Here is a 19,598-nt window from a genome sequence, read left to right on the forward strand (position 1 = left end):
CTTCTCCAGTTTTCTCCTCTCGACCCTGTCTCTCTCCCGAGGCTTCCCTTAGCCATTCAAGTTCCTCCCCGTTTTCTGGTTTTGTTTGGGAAGTTTAAGTTTGGTTTTCCCCAGTGCATCGAGGTTGCCATTCTTCCCTGTTTAGTTTTTCATCTTGTTTTACCTGACCCAAGATCTAACTGTTCTGCACACGGGCCCAACCTTGTTAGAGTGTGCTCACCCATTAAGCTGCTGGTGTCATCACCCATCTGACCTGGGTTCAAGCCTACGTTATACACACGGAATCGGACACGCACACAAATGGGATTCTGTGGGTTATATCTTTTGCATTTGGCTTTAGAGATATTCTAACTTTTCCATCTTAAACTATCATAAAAGCGTCGCTGTAACTGTGCTTCACCAGGGCTTGTGTAATAAACGTTATATCTAATGACACAGATGTGGTAGTAAGTGGGAAAACAACTCTTACTTTTCTTTCAACTTCTTTTTTATGGCCACCCCAGAGAGACATTCGCTGCGCGTATTGTACATCGTTTTGTTTAGTTTTTTTCAAATTCTGTGCTTTTCCCAATATAATTGTAATATATTATATAAAAATATAAATATATCTTATTTTACTTTATTTTAAGCTTTGTCACAATTATTTGTTTGTTTCCTTTGGACAGACCAAAGCAGAAAATGATGCATTGTTGCCTTATAGTCCTGGTTAGTACACTTAGTATTCATACTGTCATATTTACCATGGGACCAAAAGATGAAAAGCCAAATGAACTTGTCATGTCCTGATTGAACAGCTTTTATGACATATTTTGCAACAATAGCTATGATAATGCCAGCTGACCTAGAGTAATGCTCTATGCTGAGCTAAATGTGTTTGAGGGGTTGGTGTATGTGGGCTGGTAGTTTTTACCGATTGAAAACTAAAAATGCATTAAACGTGTGAGGAATTGCTCCACTACAAGTGCATTTGGAATACTTGGACATTTTATTGTGTTTTCTAGTATGCTACGTATAGGCTCATTTGACCAAATGTTAATTAATCAGGCATTTCACTTTATCGCTCCATGTTTGTCCTCTGCTCCTTTTTGCTACTACCACTGTTCTGTCATGCGATTGGAGGGGGGCGGGGTCGCATCTTGTGACATCACATCTTGTGTTTGGTCTGTTTGGTGCCTTTGGTTCTTACTGTAATTTGTACTTCAAATGGACTAAACCAGAATTCATTGGGAAGCAGACCAAGCAGAATTCCAAAGGCAGTGTTCCCACTTGCTCAAATAGAGGCCCAGTACATTTTTATCCTTAGAGTTTGTTTTGTTAGTTTATTGTGTGTATGATATTGGTTTGAATGCTATAATGATAATGGAAGATTTACAACCTCTGCAAGGGAACATGCAAGCCTACACAATATAGTGGACAGGGTGGGTAGGGGTGTTTGTGTGAAATCACATTGTTCACATTGATTGTGTTTGGGTATGGACTCTGAATGCAGGTACCAGTCTAGCTTGTGTGTGTGATGTTTACACTTCTAGAGTCTGATGGCTGACTGTGCTGACCGTGTGTTCATGTCTGATCAATCTGTCCTATTCTCTCTTACAGTACCCGGCCACAATTTATCTGACTTGGTCTGAGTCTCTCTCACAGAAGAGGATGACCAAATACACACAACATATGATTATCCATGGTAACGTGTTAGTGCGAATGTGTGAACAGCGCTATGTGTCCTCGCCATGTCTTCCAGCATCTGGACATGGACACCACACACTTGAATCTCTGCTGCCTTCCTCATATCTAGTGCGCATTAGTATGAAATCTCCTGAGATAATTAAAGCAAACCTACATATAAGTTTAAATTAATGGGTTGGTAAAGAAAATAAGTATATATAGCTGTTTTCATGTTTGTGGACATTGATGCAGTAATGTTATCTATGTGTGTTATGGTGCTGTGCTTTGAAGTTGGTGGTGGTGGTGTTTGGTAAGGGAACAAAAATGTTCTGAATTAGCCTACTATTCATCCATGCTTCAGACATATGATATACTGAATGTAGGTCTGCACGTGGGTAACTGTGGTGTTTAAAGATTACTAGCCTATGCATTTACCCAGTTTCATAAATAGATTTTTGAACAATTTCCTGTTCTAGGTTAACTTTCTAAATATACCTAATATTTTCAAGAGATTGTTATTCTCGTTTTACCTTGTTTAATCTATTTTATTTTTGTATCAGTACTTTTTGTATATCTTATGAAAACCTGTTGATGTTGCTTAAGTAAATCATTAAACAGTAATATCTCTCTATCTCATACTCCCCATCACATCTGAGTAGGAAGAAGCCTCACTAGCTACTGCTGTTTTTAAACTGGTCAACCGATTCTCCACAATCACATAAAAAAAAAAAACAGTCCCACACAACAAACGTGGCACACCCTGATGTCCTTTATGGGTATATCAATCAGGGCCTGTAGCTTCGTGTCTGTTGCTCTTTCTCAACACACACCTCCTGTCCTGTGCGCTGAGTGGGAGTGGCTGTCTGTCTGCTGTAGGTGGGGCTCTTCTGACTTGCGACACAAGCAGCAGGTATGCATGGGATATGCCCATGTGTGCTGGAAAGCTGTCAGTGGTGCCCCTGAACAGAAATAGGGATGCAGGATGTGAATGTTGATGAACGCGGCGGTGGCAGCAGTACTCCCAAGTGCTGATGGTCTCTTCCACAATGGACTCTGCTCCTCCCACTGTTAAGGAACGTGCTGTTAAGGAGCGTGCTTCTCCACCCCACTGGACTCTGCTCCTTCCACTGTTAAGGAGCGTGCTTCTCCACCCCACTGGACTCTGCTCCTCCCACTGTTAAGGAGCGTGCTTCTCCAGCCCACTGGACTCTGCTCCTCCCACTGTTAAGGAGCGTGCTTCTCCACCCCACTGGACTCTGGTCCTCCCACTATTAAGGAGCGTGCTTCTCCACCCCACTGGACTCTGCTCCTCCCACTGTTAAGGAGCGTGCTTCTCCAGCCCACTGGACTCTGCTCCTCCCACTGTTAAGGAGCGTGCTTCTCCAGCCCACTGGACTCTGCTCCTCCCACTGTTAAGGAGCGTGCTTCTCCAGCCCACTGGACTCTGCTCCTCCCACTGTTAAGGAGCGTGCTTCTCCAGCCCACTGGACTCTGCTCCTCCCACTGTTAAGGAGCGTGCTTCTCCAGCCCACTGGACTCTGCTCCTCCCACTGTTAAGGAGCGTGCTTCTCCAGCCCACTGGACTCTGCTCCTCCCACTGTTAAGGAGCGTGCTTCTCCAGCCCACTGGACTCTGCTCCTCCCACTGTTAAGGAGCGTGCTTCTCCAGCCCACTGGACTCTGCTCCTCCCACTGTTAAGGAGCGTGCTTCTCCAGCCCACTGGACTCTGCTCCTCCCACTGTTAAGGAGCGTGCTTCTCCACCCCACTGGACTCTGCTCCTCCCACTGTTAAGGAGCGTGCTTCTCCATGTTGCTGAGCAATCCTGTTTACCCCACAGAGGAAAGGGCTGGAAAAGGGGCCCTACACACACACACACACACACACACACACACACACACACACACACACACACAGGGGAGAGGGTTTGAGAAGTTTCAAGTTTCAAGTTTGGTTTATTTGTCACATACATAGTCATACACAGTATAACTCGCAGTGAAATGGTTGAAAGTGCTCTATCCAAACTGAAGAAAAAGAAAAACAGGGGTGCTAGAGAAATATATATCTATCTATCTATATATATATATATATATATATATATATATATATATATATATATACAAAATATATTAACAATGTAGAATATATGTATATTATGTTTATATACACAATGTACAATGTATATATGGATATGTATATATGTATGTACACAATGTACAGTTCCATCTTGTCATTGAACATATTTACAGTTATATGTTACATGGTGGTGGTGGTCCCCACAGTTTATCAGTTTCCCTGATTCAGGGCTTGAATGGCCTGTGGGAAGAATGGGCCCTACACACACACACAGGGAGCGTGAGAACAGAAGAGATACTTGCACTTACTGCAGTCTGATGTACACATGCTGTCATTGACATAAGTATGAGGACTCTGCGCACTGGCCTGCTCTGATATTACATAACTGTCGCAGTTACAGTCCCTTTCTGATAGAGGTAGTACAGACAGACTAGCAGTTACACTCCCTCTCTGAAGGAGTACAGGCTACATTTTTTTGTATGATTGGGGAAGTAATTATTACCATCACTCCAATGAAATTAAATCAATGTAATTGAAAACCTCAACAGACAGATGGCATACAGACAGTCTGTTGCAGTTACAGTTCCTCTCTGATGGAGGAAGAATGTACCTCTCTGAAGGTTTACAGAATGTAGCAGTTCAGTGCCTTTCTGAATACTCTGAGATGAACAACCTTTGGGGAGTACATTGTGTTTCTGATGTAGTTTATCATTATATCCATGCAGTTGATACTATTAGTTGAATATTAAAATAATTTAGCAACGCTGCTTTGCATAATGTTCCTTTATATTTCAATATGCAATATAATGTCTGCAGCTATGATTGGACTGCTTTATACATGCACTACTGTGTTTTATTACATGCAGTATAGATTTTCACCTTTGGACTTTCTAGTTCAGTTACAGAAATATTCATTGTGGCAGGTTCAAACCTGCTTTGCTTAAAGGTCTTATTTATACGTGCCTGTAGATTTATAACTGAACTGCTGTAGTTTATTGCAATGAACTTTATTCTTGTAAAACATTTTAGCACAGAGCATTTGCTTCATTCACAAATACATCACAGATGCTGTTCCTCTCTTTTACTACTAAATATTTTATTGTCTTTATGATCAGCATAAACAGATAAGGTCTCTACATGCTCCTGAACTTTGAAACTCCAATACCAGAATAATCAGGCAACTACAGAAATAACAAAGACTAAGATGAGAAATGGCTAAAGGCAAACAGGGAAACATTTGGGATTCATATTTGTTATTGCAGCTGTAGGTGAGATTTTGTTTGAATACTTAGTGCTTGTTATATACTCTGTTGAACTTTGGAAACATATATTAGTCTTCTCTCCCTGTCCCACACACACATACACACACACACGCACACACACACACACACACACACACAAACAGTAAGAATTTTCTGGAGAGGTGTTCACTTCACATAAGAGAAACAAATAGCACAGTAAGAGCAAGAGCACAGTGAGTATCTGAATTCTAGTAATGTGATTTGAGTTTGTTGTAGATAAAGATTTTCTTCTTTAATAACAATCACATCTCTTCCTGTTGGTGTCTGTAGATCATCAAATGCAAAGGGGTTTTTTAACCATGTTCTTGACATGACTACTTTACTACGAAAATTGGACAATATTTTAGGCTATGTTTCCATCTCGTGCTCACCGGAAATGGGAGAACTGTGTATAAAAAAAGGCTGCAGTTCCTTAATACTTTATCTATTAAATGTGTAAATGCATTCAAATTAAAACTGAGCTTTTACATCACGGTCATAAATTTCATAACTAATGTGGAGTTTAAAGTAAAACCAAGTAAACCACTAATCACTGTGATATCGTAAATTTTCTTGCAGACTGCACTGACCTAACTGTTAAAACAAGAATGAGTTCTAGGGGTTCTGTTGGAATTAAATACTGCATGAATGTGAGCTGGAATTAATTTGACTCTGCTCTAGATGAAGAGCAGTTCAATTTCCTTGATTTTTCACTTAAAAGAACGTAACGTTTATGTTTATATATATATATATATATATATATATATATATATATATATATATATATATATATATATATATATATATAATTTTCTTGTAAGTGAACAGGGTTTGATTTTAAAAATATGTATCCTGCAGTATTTATCTCACGCTGTGACAATGATTTTGAGGTGTTCTGTGACCCACATTGTAATTAGAATGTGTGTCCAGTGTTATGTATCTGCAAGTGCGTGTTCGCAGGTGTTCAGCGGTAATCTGTACAAGCAGGCATGACTTCCAACATGAGTCTCTCTGAGGAACAGCAGACACAGAAAAGAGAGAGGTGAGAGAACCGTGATCAAGAGAGTGGAAAAGCATGAATGTTTACCAACACTAAACAGACCAGACGCAGAAATCCATTCAAATGAAAGGAAATCGAGAAAATATGTGACAGTCTCATCAAATGCACCAACCTGTGTTTGGTTATATGTTTCAGGATAAACCTGATGCAGGGTAAGAGATCACACTCACCTGATCCAAGCTGTGTGTCAATGAAGAGTGACTGGTCAATGGAACAGCCACTGAAAATCAGAGAAGGAGAGTGTTTTGCTGAGCTCAGGTAAGGACGATGTAGAGAATGTGATATAACACACCTGTACATTTAATTATATTTACCCAGAGCTCATAACACCTGTACATTTTCCCAGAACACGTAACACATCTGTATATTTATCCAGAGTATATTCCCCCCCTTTATATTTACACAAATTTATCCAGATCAAATATCAGACCTGTACATTTATGGAGTACATAACATAACTGTACATATACCTTAGATAAACCTTAGTCTGGCTAATGTCCTTTTAGATTATCTAAAGCTTTAGTCTGGCTAATTTCAGCCTGGACCTGGGAGTTGAACACTTATGTAGCAATCTGCTTGTATTATTTGTTATTCGAAATAATCCACAAAAACTTTGCTTTGCTTTTATTAGAAGTAGCTTTTTACCAGCTCAGAGAATTTTACAACATTGTCATTTCTCACTTTTATATAATCTTGCATGCACTTTTGTAGCTCCCTGAAAGCACAAGTTCATTGGCAAGTTTGCAGCTTGCATAAAATGCAGGTGCTAGAATGCTCACTGAGACCAAGAAAAGGGATCACCCTGGTTTCACCCTCCAGTGGCTTCATGTCTATTACAGGGTCCAGTCCAAAGCTATTTTAGTTGTTCTTATAGCATCACATAGGCAAGCACCATCATATATCACTGAATTCCTCCGTCAGTACAGTGTTTAAATCCTGATGTATAATAAATCTTTTTACTTTTTATTTCTGCAGCCACGTGTATGCTATATATTTCACAGTTTTTTTTTCGTTGTATATTTTATATTAAGATGTTTCTCCTCCTAATTTTCGACAGCACTTTCTGTTCTATAAATGACATTGTTACATACTAATTGTCCATTATGAAATGCAGAAACACAAGTGTTTGTAATATATGAATGTGTATATTATCTACTGGTGTATTTAATGCGGCGTTTTGTACAAGTACAAATGTGCTACGTATTCCTATTAAACTCAGTTTTGCGTTTGTCCACAGTGTACAAAAGGAGAAATCTGTACTCACATATATGAGCCATATGGAGTCAATATTCAAGGTGTGTGTGAGTGTGTGTGAAATCATAAAATCATGTCTCTCTGTGATACTTTTGTTACTTTGTAACATTTTTGGTGTTTTTATGATTGACTGTTTATTCATAATTAGGAGCTGGAGCAAAATGTCATCTCTCTGGTGAAGAAGGAGCTGAACAGGTTTAAGAAGCTACTGAGTCCAGATTACCCAGCATGCTCTGAGAGAGAGTTACAAGATGAGGAGGATCAGAGCAGAGTCGGAGAAGAGGCACTGAAGATCACACTGCATGTCCTGAGGAACATGAACCAGACAGACCTCGCTAACACACTACAGACCAGTAAGAAACCTGGGTCATGGTATAATTCTGAATCTTTAACTGTAGAGGAAGGACACTAGTCCAAACACTTTTATGATGATGATAAACACTAAATATGATAATATATCTCTGTTTGCACAAAATATCTTTGGAGTAACTTAAAATAATTTCTGATGAGCTAATTATTCATACAGTTAATTTATGACCATATCTTCCTTCTTTTAGAGCAAGCATCTGTATATCAGAGAAATCTTAAATCTAAGCTGAGGGGAAAATGTAAAAGAATGAATGAAGGAATATCTCAACATGGAAGCTCAACTCTTCTGAATGAGATCTACACAGAGCTCTACATCACAGAGGGAGGGAGTGGAGAGGTCAATAATGAACATGAGGTCAGACAGATTGAGACAGCATCCAGGAGACCAGCAACACAGGAGACACCCATCAAATGCAACGACCTCTTTAAACATAAACTTATCAGAAGTGTGCTGACTAAAGGAGTAGCTGGAATTGGAAAAACAGTCTCTGTGCAGAAGTTCATTCTGGACTGGGCTGAAGGAAAAGCAAATCAGGATGTCTTCTTCATATTTCCACTTCCTTTTAGGGAGCTGAATTTGATGAAGGAGAAAAAATGTAGTCTGATGGATCTGCTTCATGATTTTTTCCCAGAAATTAAACAATTACAACTAATAGATTCTGATTTTTACAAAGTCATTTTCATCTTTGATGGTCTGGATGAGTATCGGATCCCTCTAGATTTCCAGAACAATGAGAGATTGTGTGATGTAACAGCCTCAACCTCAGTAAAATTGTTACTACTAGTTATGGCTTAAATTTCATCTATCCCATAACCAATGTATCACTACCTAGTTGTCTTATTTAGCTCTTTCTCTTTTTTTGTTTTTTTTATGTTAAATTACTCCACTGAAGCCAGACACGAGAAAAAGAAAGCATGAATATGTGTTAATATGCTTTTTTTATTCTACTGGCTATTGTAAGCATCTTTGGATCCTTGAAAAGCACAATTTAAATACAATGTATTATTATTAATAGACCCAGGAATAATTTATTCTCACATCTCCTACCATGAGACTAGTAATTCTTCATAGCACAGAGAAGTTAATAGTTTTTGGAGCTCCCCATCAGTAACTTCAAGTCTGAACCTCTCATGAGAAGAATTATGTGTTTGGAACATCATCTTATTTTACATGTCTGTCTTAAATCCAGTTTGTTAGTCTGTCTAAACTTATAATTATCATTTAATTATCTTTCCACTACTCTGTCAAAGTAAAGATATCCTCTTTTGGCTTTGGTAGAATTAAGATTAGTTCTGTTTGGCCAATAGTAATTAGTTTTAGTTTAACAAATTTTAGTTTATTCATAGCTACATCCAGGACATGCTCCAGCATGAACACCTGCGAGCTACTAGGAATACCTTCACACCCGCTCGGAAACCTCAGTAGAGCTCAGAGCAGTTCCAAACAAAATGAACCAGCCTGTTTCACTGGCTCAGAACAACTTGTACATTGGATTATGGTTGCTGACAACGCAGAGAGATATTCAGAATTAGGTGGTGCACACTCGCTTCGGCTTCAGCCACACCAAAGCTTATCGACCCTCTTTGTCAGTGAACTGACCAGTCAAGCCCCTCACTGAACCCAAAAGTAAGAATGGTGTCTTCCATTCATATGCTCTGGGTGCCTGTAAATGAGTAGAACTTCTTATAGGCGATTTGGTGTAGATTTATATTTCTTCCCTCATTAGTCTAGACAGCATTAAGATATAGGAAATGTTCCCCTTGTCAGGCAATTCTCCATTAGTTAGTAGTAGTTCCTTGGCTATGTGAGCATTAGCTAAACTGTACACAAGTCTCGGTCTTATGGCTTACGCAAAAGGTTTTATTATCAGGCTTGTCCCTACTAATCTTATTTCAATTTTTTTTATTTTTGTTTGTTTTCTCATTTACCTTTCCTCTCTCTTTCCGTTGTCATTTCTTAGGAATTCTGTGGACCTGAGCCAAGTTTGCTATAGTATATCACCTGTCTTACGACATCAATATATATATATTTTTGTTCATTATTCAATAAATTTCACATTTATTCATTAAATTGGCCATCGTGGCAAGTATACTTGAAGCAATGGTATTCTGACATGGCACAAAATATGAACTAATTCAGAAACTAGACTGATATAATGTTAAAAAACTTTTGGTAATTAACCAATAATAGTTGATAGTTTTTATATATATTTAGAGTGGTGCCCCCTCTTAATAATTCATAAAATTATGTATTTTTGGAAGAAAAGTGAACAGTGGACTGTTTTTTTCATCACATCATAAATTCATCTCTCCATAACATTATGGTGTTTTTATCATTGTCTGTTGCTGCTTATTGCTTATCAGGAGCTGGAGCACAAAGTCATCTCTCTGGTAAAGAAGGAGCTGAAGAGGTTTAAGAAGCTACTGAATCCAGATTACCCAGCATGCCCTGAGAGTAAGGTGGAGGATGAGGAGGATAAGAGCAGTGTCAGACTGGAGGTGCTGAAGATCACACTGCACGTCCTGAGGAACATGGAGGAAACAGACCTCGCTAACAGACTACAGACCAGTAAGAGATCTGGGTCATGGCTTTATTCTTGCACTTTAACAAAATTTTGTTTCACTGTATTTGGGCAAAGTATTTTAGTTATTTTTGTTAATAATAAGAATACTGACTTTGACATCACAGTTATTAATTATCCAGTAAAATACTAATCATCATGTTCTTCTGTTTATTAGAGGTAGTCTCTGTACATCAGCAAAAGCTAAAACACAAACTGATGGAGAAATATAACAGAATTAATGAAGGAATCTCAGAGTATGGAACTTCATCCCATCTGAATGACATCTACACAGAGCTCTACATCACAGAGGGAGGGAGTGGAGAGGTCAATAATGAACATGAGGTCAGACAGATTGAGACAGCATCCAGGAGACCAGCAACAGAGGAGATAACTATCAAATGTAATGACATTTTTAAAGACAAACTCATCAGACGTGTGCTGACTAAAGGAGTGGCTGGAATTGGGAAAACAGTATCTGTACAGAAGTTCGTTCTGGACTGGGCTGAAGGAAGAGCAAATCAGGATGTCGACTTCATATTTCCACTTCCATTTAGGGAACTGAATTTGATGAAGGAGAAAAAGTTCAGTATGATGGATCTGCTTCATAACTTTTTCCCAGAAACAAGACAAAAATTAATAGACTGTGATGCTTACAAAGTCATTTTCATCTTTGATGGTCTGGATGAGTGTCGACTTCCTCTAGATTTCCAAAACAATGAGAACTTGTGGGATGTAACAGAATTGACCTCAGTGGATATGCTGCTGACAAACCTCATCAAGGGGAATCTGCTTCCCTCTGCTTTCCTCTGGATAACCTCTCGACCAGCAGCAGCCAATCAGATCCCTCCTGAGTGTGTTGACCTGGTAACAGAGGTACGAGGGTTCAGTGATGCACAAAAACAGGAGTACTTCAGGAAGAGAATCACTGATCAGAGCCTGGCCAATAGAATCATCACACACATGAGGTCATCAAGAAGTCTCTACATCATGTGTCACATTCCAGTCTTCTGTTGGATTGCAGCCACTGTTCTAGAGAGAATGTTGGTTGAAGCAGAGAGTGGAGAGATCCCCAAGACTCTGACTCAGATGTTCACACACTTCCTGATCTTTCAGATCAAACACAAGGACAGAAAATACTATGGTAAAACTGACACTGATTCTCAGCAAACTAGAAAGACAGTTCTGGCTTTGGGAAAATTGGCTTTTCAACTACTGGAAAAGGGCAACCTGATCTTCTATGAGGAAGACCTGAGAAATTGCGGCATTGATGTCAAAAAAGAGTCAGTATATTTAGGACTGTGTACCCAAATCTTGAGAGAGGAGTCTGGGCTGCATCTGGGGAAGGTGTTCAGCTTTGTGCATCTGAGTGTTCAGGAGTTTCTGGCTGCTTTATATGCATTTCTCTCCTTCATCTCCCACAAAAAAAACGTGTTGGAGCAGAAAACCACTGGATTCCTACATGGGCTTAAAAGATCAAAAACAATGTCTGACTTCTTTATGAATGCAGTGGACCAGGCCTTACAAAGTAAGAATGGACATCTGGATCTTTTCCTTCGCTTCCTTCTGGGTCTCTCACTGGAGTCCAATCAGACTCTCTTACGAGGTCTACTGACACAGCTAGGAAGCAGCTCTCACAGCAAACAGGAAACAGTCAAATACATCAAGGAGAAGATCAGTAAGAATCCCTCTTCAGAGAAATCCATCAATCTGTTCCACTGTCTGAATGAACTGAAGGATAATTCTCTAGTGCAGGAAGTCCAGACATACATGCGTAATGGATATATCCATTCTCTCTGTGGAGCCAGGCTCTCTTCTGCTCAGTGGTCAGCTGTGGTGTTTGTGTTGCTGAACTCAGAAGAGGGGCTAGATGAGTTTGATCTGAAAAATTATGACCCATCAGAGGAATCTCTAATGAGACTACTGCCAGTGGTCACAGCATCCAGAAAAGCTGTGTGAGTATCTTCACTCATAAACATATTACTGCACTGGGGCTGAGTTTTCAAAAAGCATCACAAGACCATGTACAGAAGCACAGTAAGGCTATGTGCATTGTTACATCCATCATAAAGTCATTTATTAATTTGGGAGCATTTCCTGAACCCCACTGTAACTAATATAGCATGTAGACAAACACTATTAAGATGCTAGCTGATCCATTCCTGCTTGCTGTTCTACAAATAAATATCATTTTAAACTCAATATTAAGATTAACAGGTCAATTTACCATGACTGTTTAAATGTGGTTAAATGAAAAGTGGTGTGTTGTAATGAGGCACAGATATGTGATTGTGGGCTGCAGTCTTTGATACTCTGAATATTTTAAACTAAACCTGTAATCATAAAACCTTTTACACCAAGTATCATCTATAAGTCATGCAGTGATTTTCCGAGGTCTGGAGTACCACAGCTTAAAAAACCCTGATCTAAATAAATTCCTATACCGACAGCAACAGTCAAAATTCAAAATTTATTTATACAGCGCTTTTTACAACAGATGTTCTCACAAAGCAGCTTTACAAATGTTCAAGTCCAAGCCCCCAGTGAGCAAGCCAAGAGCGACAGTAGCAAGGAAGAACTCCCTAGAGCATGAAAAAGAAACCTTGAGAGGAACCATATTAGGGACAGGTACATATTAGTGCTACAATAGTGGATTTATATAGCAAGCTAGCTAGCTAGTAAGCTAAATGCTGCTTCTGTGCAGAGTTCATGAAATTGATTTCTGATTGTCACGTTCGCCCCTCCCTGGAGTCATGGTTCCAAAGGCAACTCAACTTGTTTGTTTACTTCCTGGTTTTGTTTCCTCTTGCATCATCCTTTTGGTTTCATTATGTCATGCCCCCTTGTTAGTATCGATGCCTATTATAGCCTTCACCTGTATCTTGATATTCCTCATTAGTTTGTTAGTCCCCCTTAGTTTGTATTTAAACCCAATGTGTGTATGTAGTCTTTGTGAAGTCTCTGGTTATTTGGATTTCCACTTTTTGCCTGTTTCCTGATGATCTTTTGGATTACCCTCTTTGCCTCTTCCCTGTCTGTTTTGGTTTGCCTCACAGACTGCTTTTTTGGATTTACAACCTTTGCTTATGTTCTTTGGAACATGACTATGGACTATCCATGTTCTCTAATAAGTTGTGTGTATGTGTGTGACACAATTTATGTCTGTGTAAGTTTGTGGTTGTGTGTGTGCCTGTATGTCTTTTTATGTGTTATGTGTGTTTATTTGGATATGTATTTGTATGCATGTGGTAGGGAGTCTTTCAGAGTGACATTTTATGTGTGTGTGTGTGTGTGTGTGTGTGTGTGTGTGTGTGTGTGTGTGTGTGTGTGTGTGTGTGTGTGTGTGTGTGTGTGTTCTAAGCTGTATGTGTGAAGTTTTTTCCCTTCTATCTGCAGGCTGTCTGGCTGCAATATTCGAGAGGAAGGTTTTGCTGCTCTGGCTTCAGCTCTGAGTTCAAACTCATCACACCTGAGAGAGCTGAATCTGAGCTACAACAAACCAGGAGACTCAGGAGTGAAGCAGCTTTCTGCTCTACTGGAGGATCCACACTGTAAACTGGAGATACTAGAGTGAGTTCCTGACTTACTGTCTATAGAGACATAGTGTATAAAGTAGTATAGCTAGCTATCTCAGGTTCATTTTGGGACAAACTCTCAATGACCCCTTTGTGACCCTATCCTTAGTGTACTGGCAGTCCTATAATCAGAGCACTTTAAGCACCATGGTGTCTCAATGGCGTGACAGACAAAGAGGGATGAATATGTATGAGCGAACCTGAGACCATTCCCAGGTTTGCTCAGGCATATTCATCCCTCTTTGTCTCGTCTCCAGCTTTGGCTTCTATATTGGAGAGACAGAGGAGCAAAGAAGAGAGATATAGAGAAAGGTATAAGGCATGATTAATACACAGGTATTTTACTGTACTAATATTAATTCAAATAATCTTCCTCTATCTGTTATACTTGAGTAAGTAGTCACTAAGTAATATATGTATAAAGGCTAATTTGAAAACACTAGGATAATAGGGTTAAGACATGGATATAATAATTTCATGACTGAATGAAATAACCAGACATAAGAAATTTAACATGGAGAGAAAGTGTATTTCATAACAGTTCAGTGATGATAGCTTTGTTAGACTTCACTCCAGATTGAGCATGTTGAGCCTGTTATGGATATAACAATGTATTAAGAAGTCCAGATGGGAATTCTGTCAGAGTCACTGAGGGGCGCTATGGACCCATTGTCCATACAATCTGTCGGGAATACAAAACATTGTTAAAAAGGAAAACAAAAGAAACAGTTAAAAAATGTATATTCTGTACATGATCATGGTCTTGTTGCGATGCTTGTGAGAAGGCCTTTCACAAGGGAAACATCAAATTTCAGTATCCTTCAGGAATATGGTCTTTAAGTTTTTCTTGATCTAAATATTCCAGGTTGTGAAGTCATCCCTAAATTCCACAGGAGTTGCTTTATGACTTCGCTGCCCACAGTTCAGGTCTGGGGTTGTAAAGTTTGTGTCCTGGCAGGGTAATAAACCTTCCTTACAGAGTGGTTTGGATCCCTGATAAGGGAAGTGAGTACCCTTTTAGCCAAGCCAAAGGCATTCTGGCATTTGTAAACAAGGCCGTTTGGAGTGGTTGTTATGACTTGCCCTAGGAATGATGGTCCATTTGCTCCACAGGGCAGCAACTAGAATTCCAGAGCATCTTTCTGTGAGCGGTGTTGGGGTACCTTAGGTTTAATTGCAGGAGCAGGTTGCTGGTTCCACTACAGTATAATACCTGTTAAAGTTAAACTGGTCCTGTCCAGTTAAGTCAAAGGAGAGGAGGGTCAGAAGTCAGCCCCCTCCCTGTACATGACTCATAAAATAAGTTGGTTGGACTTGGAAAAGCAAGTTAGCTGTAAGATGATTTTGGCCATACAAGAAAAAAATTCTCACAAGAAATAATTAGGTTAACTGGTTACTGCACCGGCAGCCTCTAGCCTGTTGGCATGATCTGGCATACCCAAATAAATCACTCTATAGCATAGAATGTTCTTAAAATATAGTACATCTATCAAGAGAATTTCTTAGGACTAACTAGTACCTGCTAACTGTTTTGTTTTGTTTTCCACAACAATCATGCCTGTCCTTTTACATGGCCTTTTAAAACATGCTTCTGGTATAAGATAACTTCAGATTTTGTCATAGAATATTCAATTACCATCAAAGCAAATGTGTGACATGTTTTAAAAGTATATAGAATGTTAGTAAAGTTCTTTATTTGCTTGCTCATATCTCTGTGCAAAAACATGCGTTCCTTTCCTTTATAACACAAAATATGCAAGCCTTTAGTTACCACAAAATGCACATTACTCACATAGAAGTGCTCCTGGATAGACAAAATAAATGTAGTGTTGGACACATATGTGCACTATCTCTTAAAAGTTTTAATTTCTCTTCCAGGCTGGGTTACTGTAATCTGACAGAGAAAAGCTGTGTAGTTTTAGCCTCTGCTCTCAGCTCAAACTCCTCAAGTCTGATAGAGCTGAACCTGAGTGACAATAAACTACAGGATTCAGGAGTGAAGCTGCTTTCTGCTGGACTGAAGAATCCACACTGTAAAGTAGAGATACTGGGGTTAGCTCATCACTTTCTCATCAAGGATACACGTGCAGGCACACACGCATATATTCTCTCTTGCTCTCTCACATTTACAATTGTATTTATTTTTCTATGGCTTACCTCCTGTCTCTCTAACTGGTGTATTTCTTTCTCTGTCTCTCTCTCACACACAAATACATACAGACATTGTCTCTCTCATATATAAAATTTCACATCAGTGAGCAGGAGAATTAGTTATTAGAAAATGGGTAGGTTTTGAGTTGAGCTTTGAAGGAGGAAAGTGAGAGTAACAAATAGATTATGGTAATGTGGCATAATGTGGGGGAAAATGACAATGACAGACTATGTAAAGACTTGAAGGTTAACAGGAAGAGTTTGAACTGGATGCAAAGTGGGACAGGTAGCCAGTGGGACAGGATCAATACTTTTGAGTTTTACATTCACACCATTCAAATTGAGTGAAGTCCTATAGATAATTTATTTTTCTTGAAACTAAGTACTTATTTAAAAAATTTTACTCTCCATCCATTGTTTGGGGTGTGGAATACAAGACATTAGGGCAAGTGGTGCCAAGTTAGTGGTAGTTTAGGTGCTGACATAGATCTGAGGGCCATCAGCATAAGAGTGAAAATTAAGTCCTTAATGGTGGATAATCTGGCAAAAGAGTAGCATAAAGATGGGCCAAGTACTCTGGGGGATCCTTGGGGGACACCTTGTATAACAGCATTGATAGTGGATTTATGTTTAAACAAGGTGAAGTTGTAAGGTGATAATTTATCAAACAAATTATTTGCTGTCTGACAAAATAAACATAGTGTTGGACATGTATGCGCACTCCTCTTTCTCTTAAAGATCTTAAACATATTGCTGCAATTTTAATTTCTCTCCCAGGCTGGGTTACTGCAAACTGACAGAGAAAAGCTGTGCATTTCTGGCCTCAGCTCTCAGCTCAAATTCCTCAAGTCTGAGACAGCTGGACCTCAGTGACAATAAACTTCAGGATTCAGGACTGATGCTGCTCTCTGCTGGACTGGAGAATCCACACTGTAAACTGTGGACTCTGGGGTGAGATAATCAATTTGTCACTGTGGATACAGACACACACATGCACACTATTACCATCTCTCTCTCTCTTTCTCAGACACACACTCATTCATCCACAGTAAGTTTCTGCTTTCTGAATCCTTTTGTTTTTCATGTTCATAAAGCTTGATTCTTTCTCACATTGTTGGATTGCTTATTAAATTCACCAAAGCTTTGTGCATTTGGGCTGGTGTTATTGTGTGTGGTAGTGTTTGTATGTGTGTTAGTGTGTGTGAATTTGCACATGGTAGTGTGCTTGTGAGAATTTGTCTGTGTGTTTGTGAGGGTCTTTGTGATAGTGTTGTGCATGTGCATGCCCATGTGCTTGACTGATTTGTGTGTTATATTTCTCTATATGGACATGTATGTGCATGTGGTAGTGTGTGTTTGGCAGATTTTCTATGCTTGTGTGTGCATTTTTCTGTGTTTGCATGCTCGTGTGTGTGTTCAGCTGTTAGGACTTTTTCCTCCTCTTTGTAGGTTATCTGGCTGCAGTATTACAGAGGAAGGTTGTGCTGCTCTGGCTTCAGCTCTGAGGTCAAACCCCTCATCACACCTGAGAGAGCTGAATCTGAATTCCAATAAACCAGGAGACTCAGGAATGAAGCAGCTCTCTGCTCTAATGGAGGATGCACACTGTAAACTAGAGAAACTAGAGTGAGTTACTAACTCTCATTATACATAGGCACACAAACACACAATGCATCTGTATGACACATGCTCAGTTATTTAATTCTTACATTATGAATCTTTCTTGCGCTCGCTCTCTCTCACACACACACACCACTATTTTTTTTCTCTCCAAATAACTATCATATCTCACTCACTCACACAAACAAATGCGCAGATATTGTCTGTTGTCTAATTGTCATTGTAATTATTTGAATTATGACAAATATGTAGTGTTGCACATATGTACTAACACAAAAGCATTCATGTATGCACACACAACACCCAGGGAGAAATTACGAGAGAGAGAGAGAGAGAGAGAGAGAGAGAGAGAGACAGAGAGAGAGACAGAGAGAGAGAGAGAGAGAGAGAGAGAGAGAGATTCTGATATCATTTTTCTCCCAGACTGCGGGACTGTAATCTGATGGAGAAAAGCTGTGCAGCTCTGGCCTCATCTCTCAGCTCAAACTCCTCAAATCTGAGAGAGTTGAATCTGAGTGACAATAAACTTGAGGATTCAGGAGTGAAAAGGCTCTCTGCTGGGCTGAAGAATCCCCACTGTAAACTGGAGACACTGGGGTGAGATCAATTTGTCACTGTGGGCACAGATCACGCACACAATCCCCATATTTCTCTCTTTCAGACACATACGTGCACATATTCTCACACACACTCAGTTATTCGCTGCACATTTCTGCTTGTTGAAACTACCTTTCTCTTCTTTTGTATACTGTGGAATTGTTTTACAATACAACAAAGCTTCGTGGATGTGGTTGGGTATTTTTGTGTGTGTGTGTGTGTGTGGTGTTTTGTAAGTGTGAAAAGTTTTACTTCTTCTATCTGTAGCCTGTCTAACTGCAGTATTACAGAGGAAGGTTGTGCTGCTCTGGCTCCAGCTCTGAGGTCAAACCCCTCATCTCACCTGAGAGAGCTGAATCTGGACTCTAATGACCTGGGAGACTCAGGAGTGAAGCAGCTCTCTGCTCTACTGGAGGATCCACACTGTAAACTGGAGACACTATAGTAAGTTACTGACTTACTGTCTTTTGTAGACACATGCGCACATGCATACATACACAGACACGCACACAAACATCACTGTCTCTTTCTCTCTCACACACACACATTAGGACAGTACTTGTGTTTTGGCCCAAGACTCACTAGTTTTGTTCATTTTAATGTGTGTATGATATTTGTTTGGACACTATAATGGTAATGCTGCATGCAGGAGATACTGAACATCTAAAACAGCTTTGATACTGCACTCATTCTCACACATTGTATAGAGTGTTTGAATGGGTGTCTGTCTGGGGTATTAGAGTGTTTATAAATTTGTTTAGTTTTTTGTGCGGGTGTGTGAGAGAGAAGATGGATTGATCAACTCTTCTAGAGTTTGGGTTCTCTTTTTTTGTATTTGAGTTACAGTCCGTGTGTGTGTGTGTGTGTGCGTGTGTGATGGGTAGGTTGAGAAGACTAATGTTTCCAAAGTTCAACAGAGCATATAACAAGCACTATGTATTCAGAAAAAAACTCACCTACATAACATAAATATGAATTCCTAAACTTCCAGTGCATGTTTTTGTACATGTTGTCATTTTACTTTTGTTACCACCATCCTCACATATTCCTCGTTATGTTTTCCAGGTTAGTCTTGTTGCCTGTAACCCTGTTTCCCTGTTTGCCTTTAGTCATTTGTCATGTTAATCTTTGTTATTTCTCAGTAGTTTCAGTTTTATTTTTCTTTTGTTCCTTTACTCTGGTTATTGTGCATATGGACGCCTGTGTTATTTATTAGCGTTCTCCATCCAATAGACCAAATCCACTTCCACATAAGCATCCTGCCATTTTTCTCCGGTGTTGCACTTGCTGCAGAACTGGATGCTTACAATGAGCTTGTGCAAATGTCACTGGCTGATTAATATAATTAATGTACCACAACAAGAATTATACAGAAAATAACAGGTTGTAACGATC

The 19,598-nt window shown here is 39.5% G+C and overlaps 2 protein-coding genes across 2 annotated transcripts in view; both read left to right on the forward strand.

The window, feature by feature from the left end:
• Positions 1–3,512, forward strand: part of LOC113567517 (NACHT, LRR and PYD domains-containing protein 12-like) — a 218,612-nt gene extending 215,100 nt beyond the window's left edge. The window contains exon 18 of the mRNA XM_035521724.1: positions 1,597–3,512. Within this exon, the coding sequence (XP_035377617.1) occupies positions 1,597–1,618 (22 nt within the window). The 3' untranslated portion in view covers positions 1,619–3,512. The remainder of the gene's footprint in view (positions 1–1,596) is intronic.
• Positions 3,513–6,005: 2,493 nt separating this feature from the next.
• LOC113590174 (NACHT, LRR and PYD domains-containing protein 12-like) lies at positions 6,006–18,648 on the forward strand. Its single transcript, XM_035521405.1, has 12 exons — positions 6,006–6,058; positions 6,236–6,334; positions 7,314–7,371; positions 7,479–7,683; positions 7,888–8,344; positions 10,893–12,215; positions 13,657–13,830; positions 15,714–15,887; positions 16,764–16,937; positions 17,436–17,612; positions 18,030–18,203; positions 18,471–18,648. Exons 1-12 carry the CDS (start codon positions 6,006–6,008, stop codon positions 18,646–18,648), a joined length of 3,246 nt encoding a protein of 1,081 aa, XP_035377298.1.
• The last annotated feature ends 950 nt before the right edge of the window (positions 18,649–19,598 follow it).

The sequence above is a fragment of the Electrophorus electricus genome, chromosome 22 (assembly GCF_013358815.1).
Source record: "Electrophorus electricus isolate fEleEle1 chromosome 22, fEleEle1.pri, whole genome shotgun sequence".
Lineage (NCBI taxonomy): Eukaryota > Metazoa > Chordata > Actinopteri > Gymnotiformes > Gymnotidae > Electrophorus > Electrophorus electricus.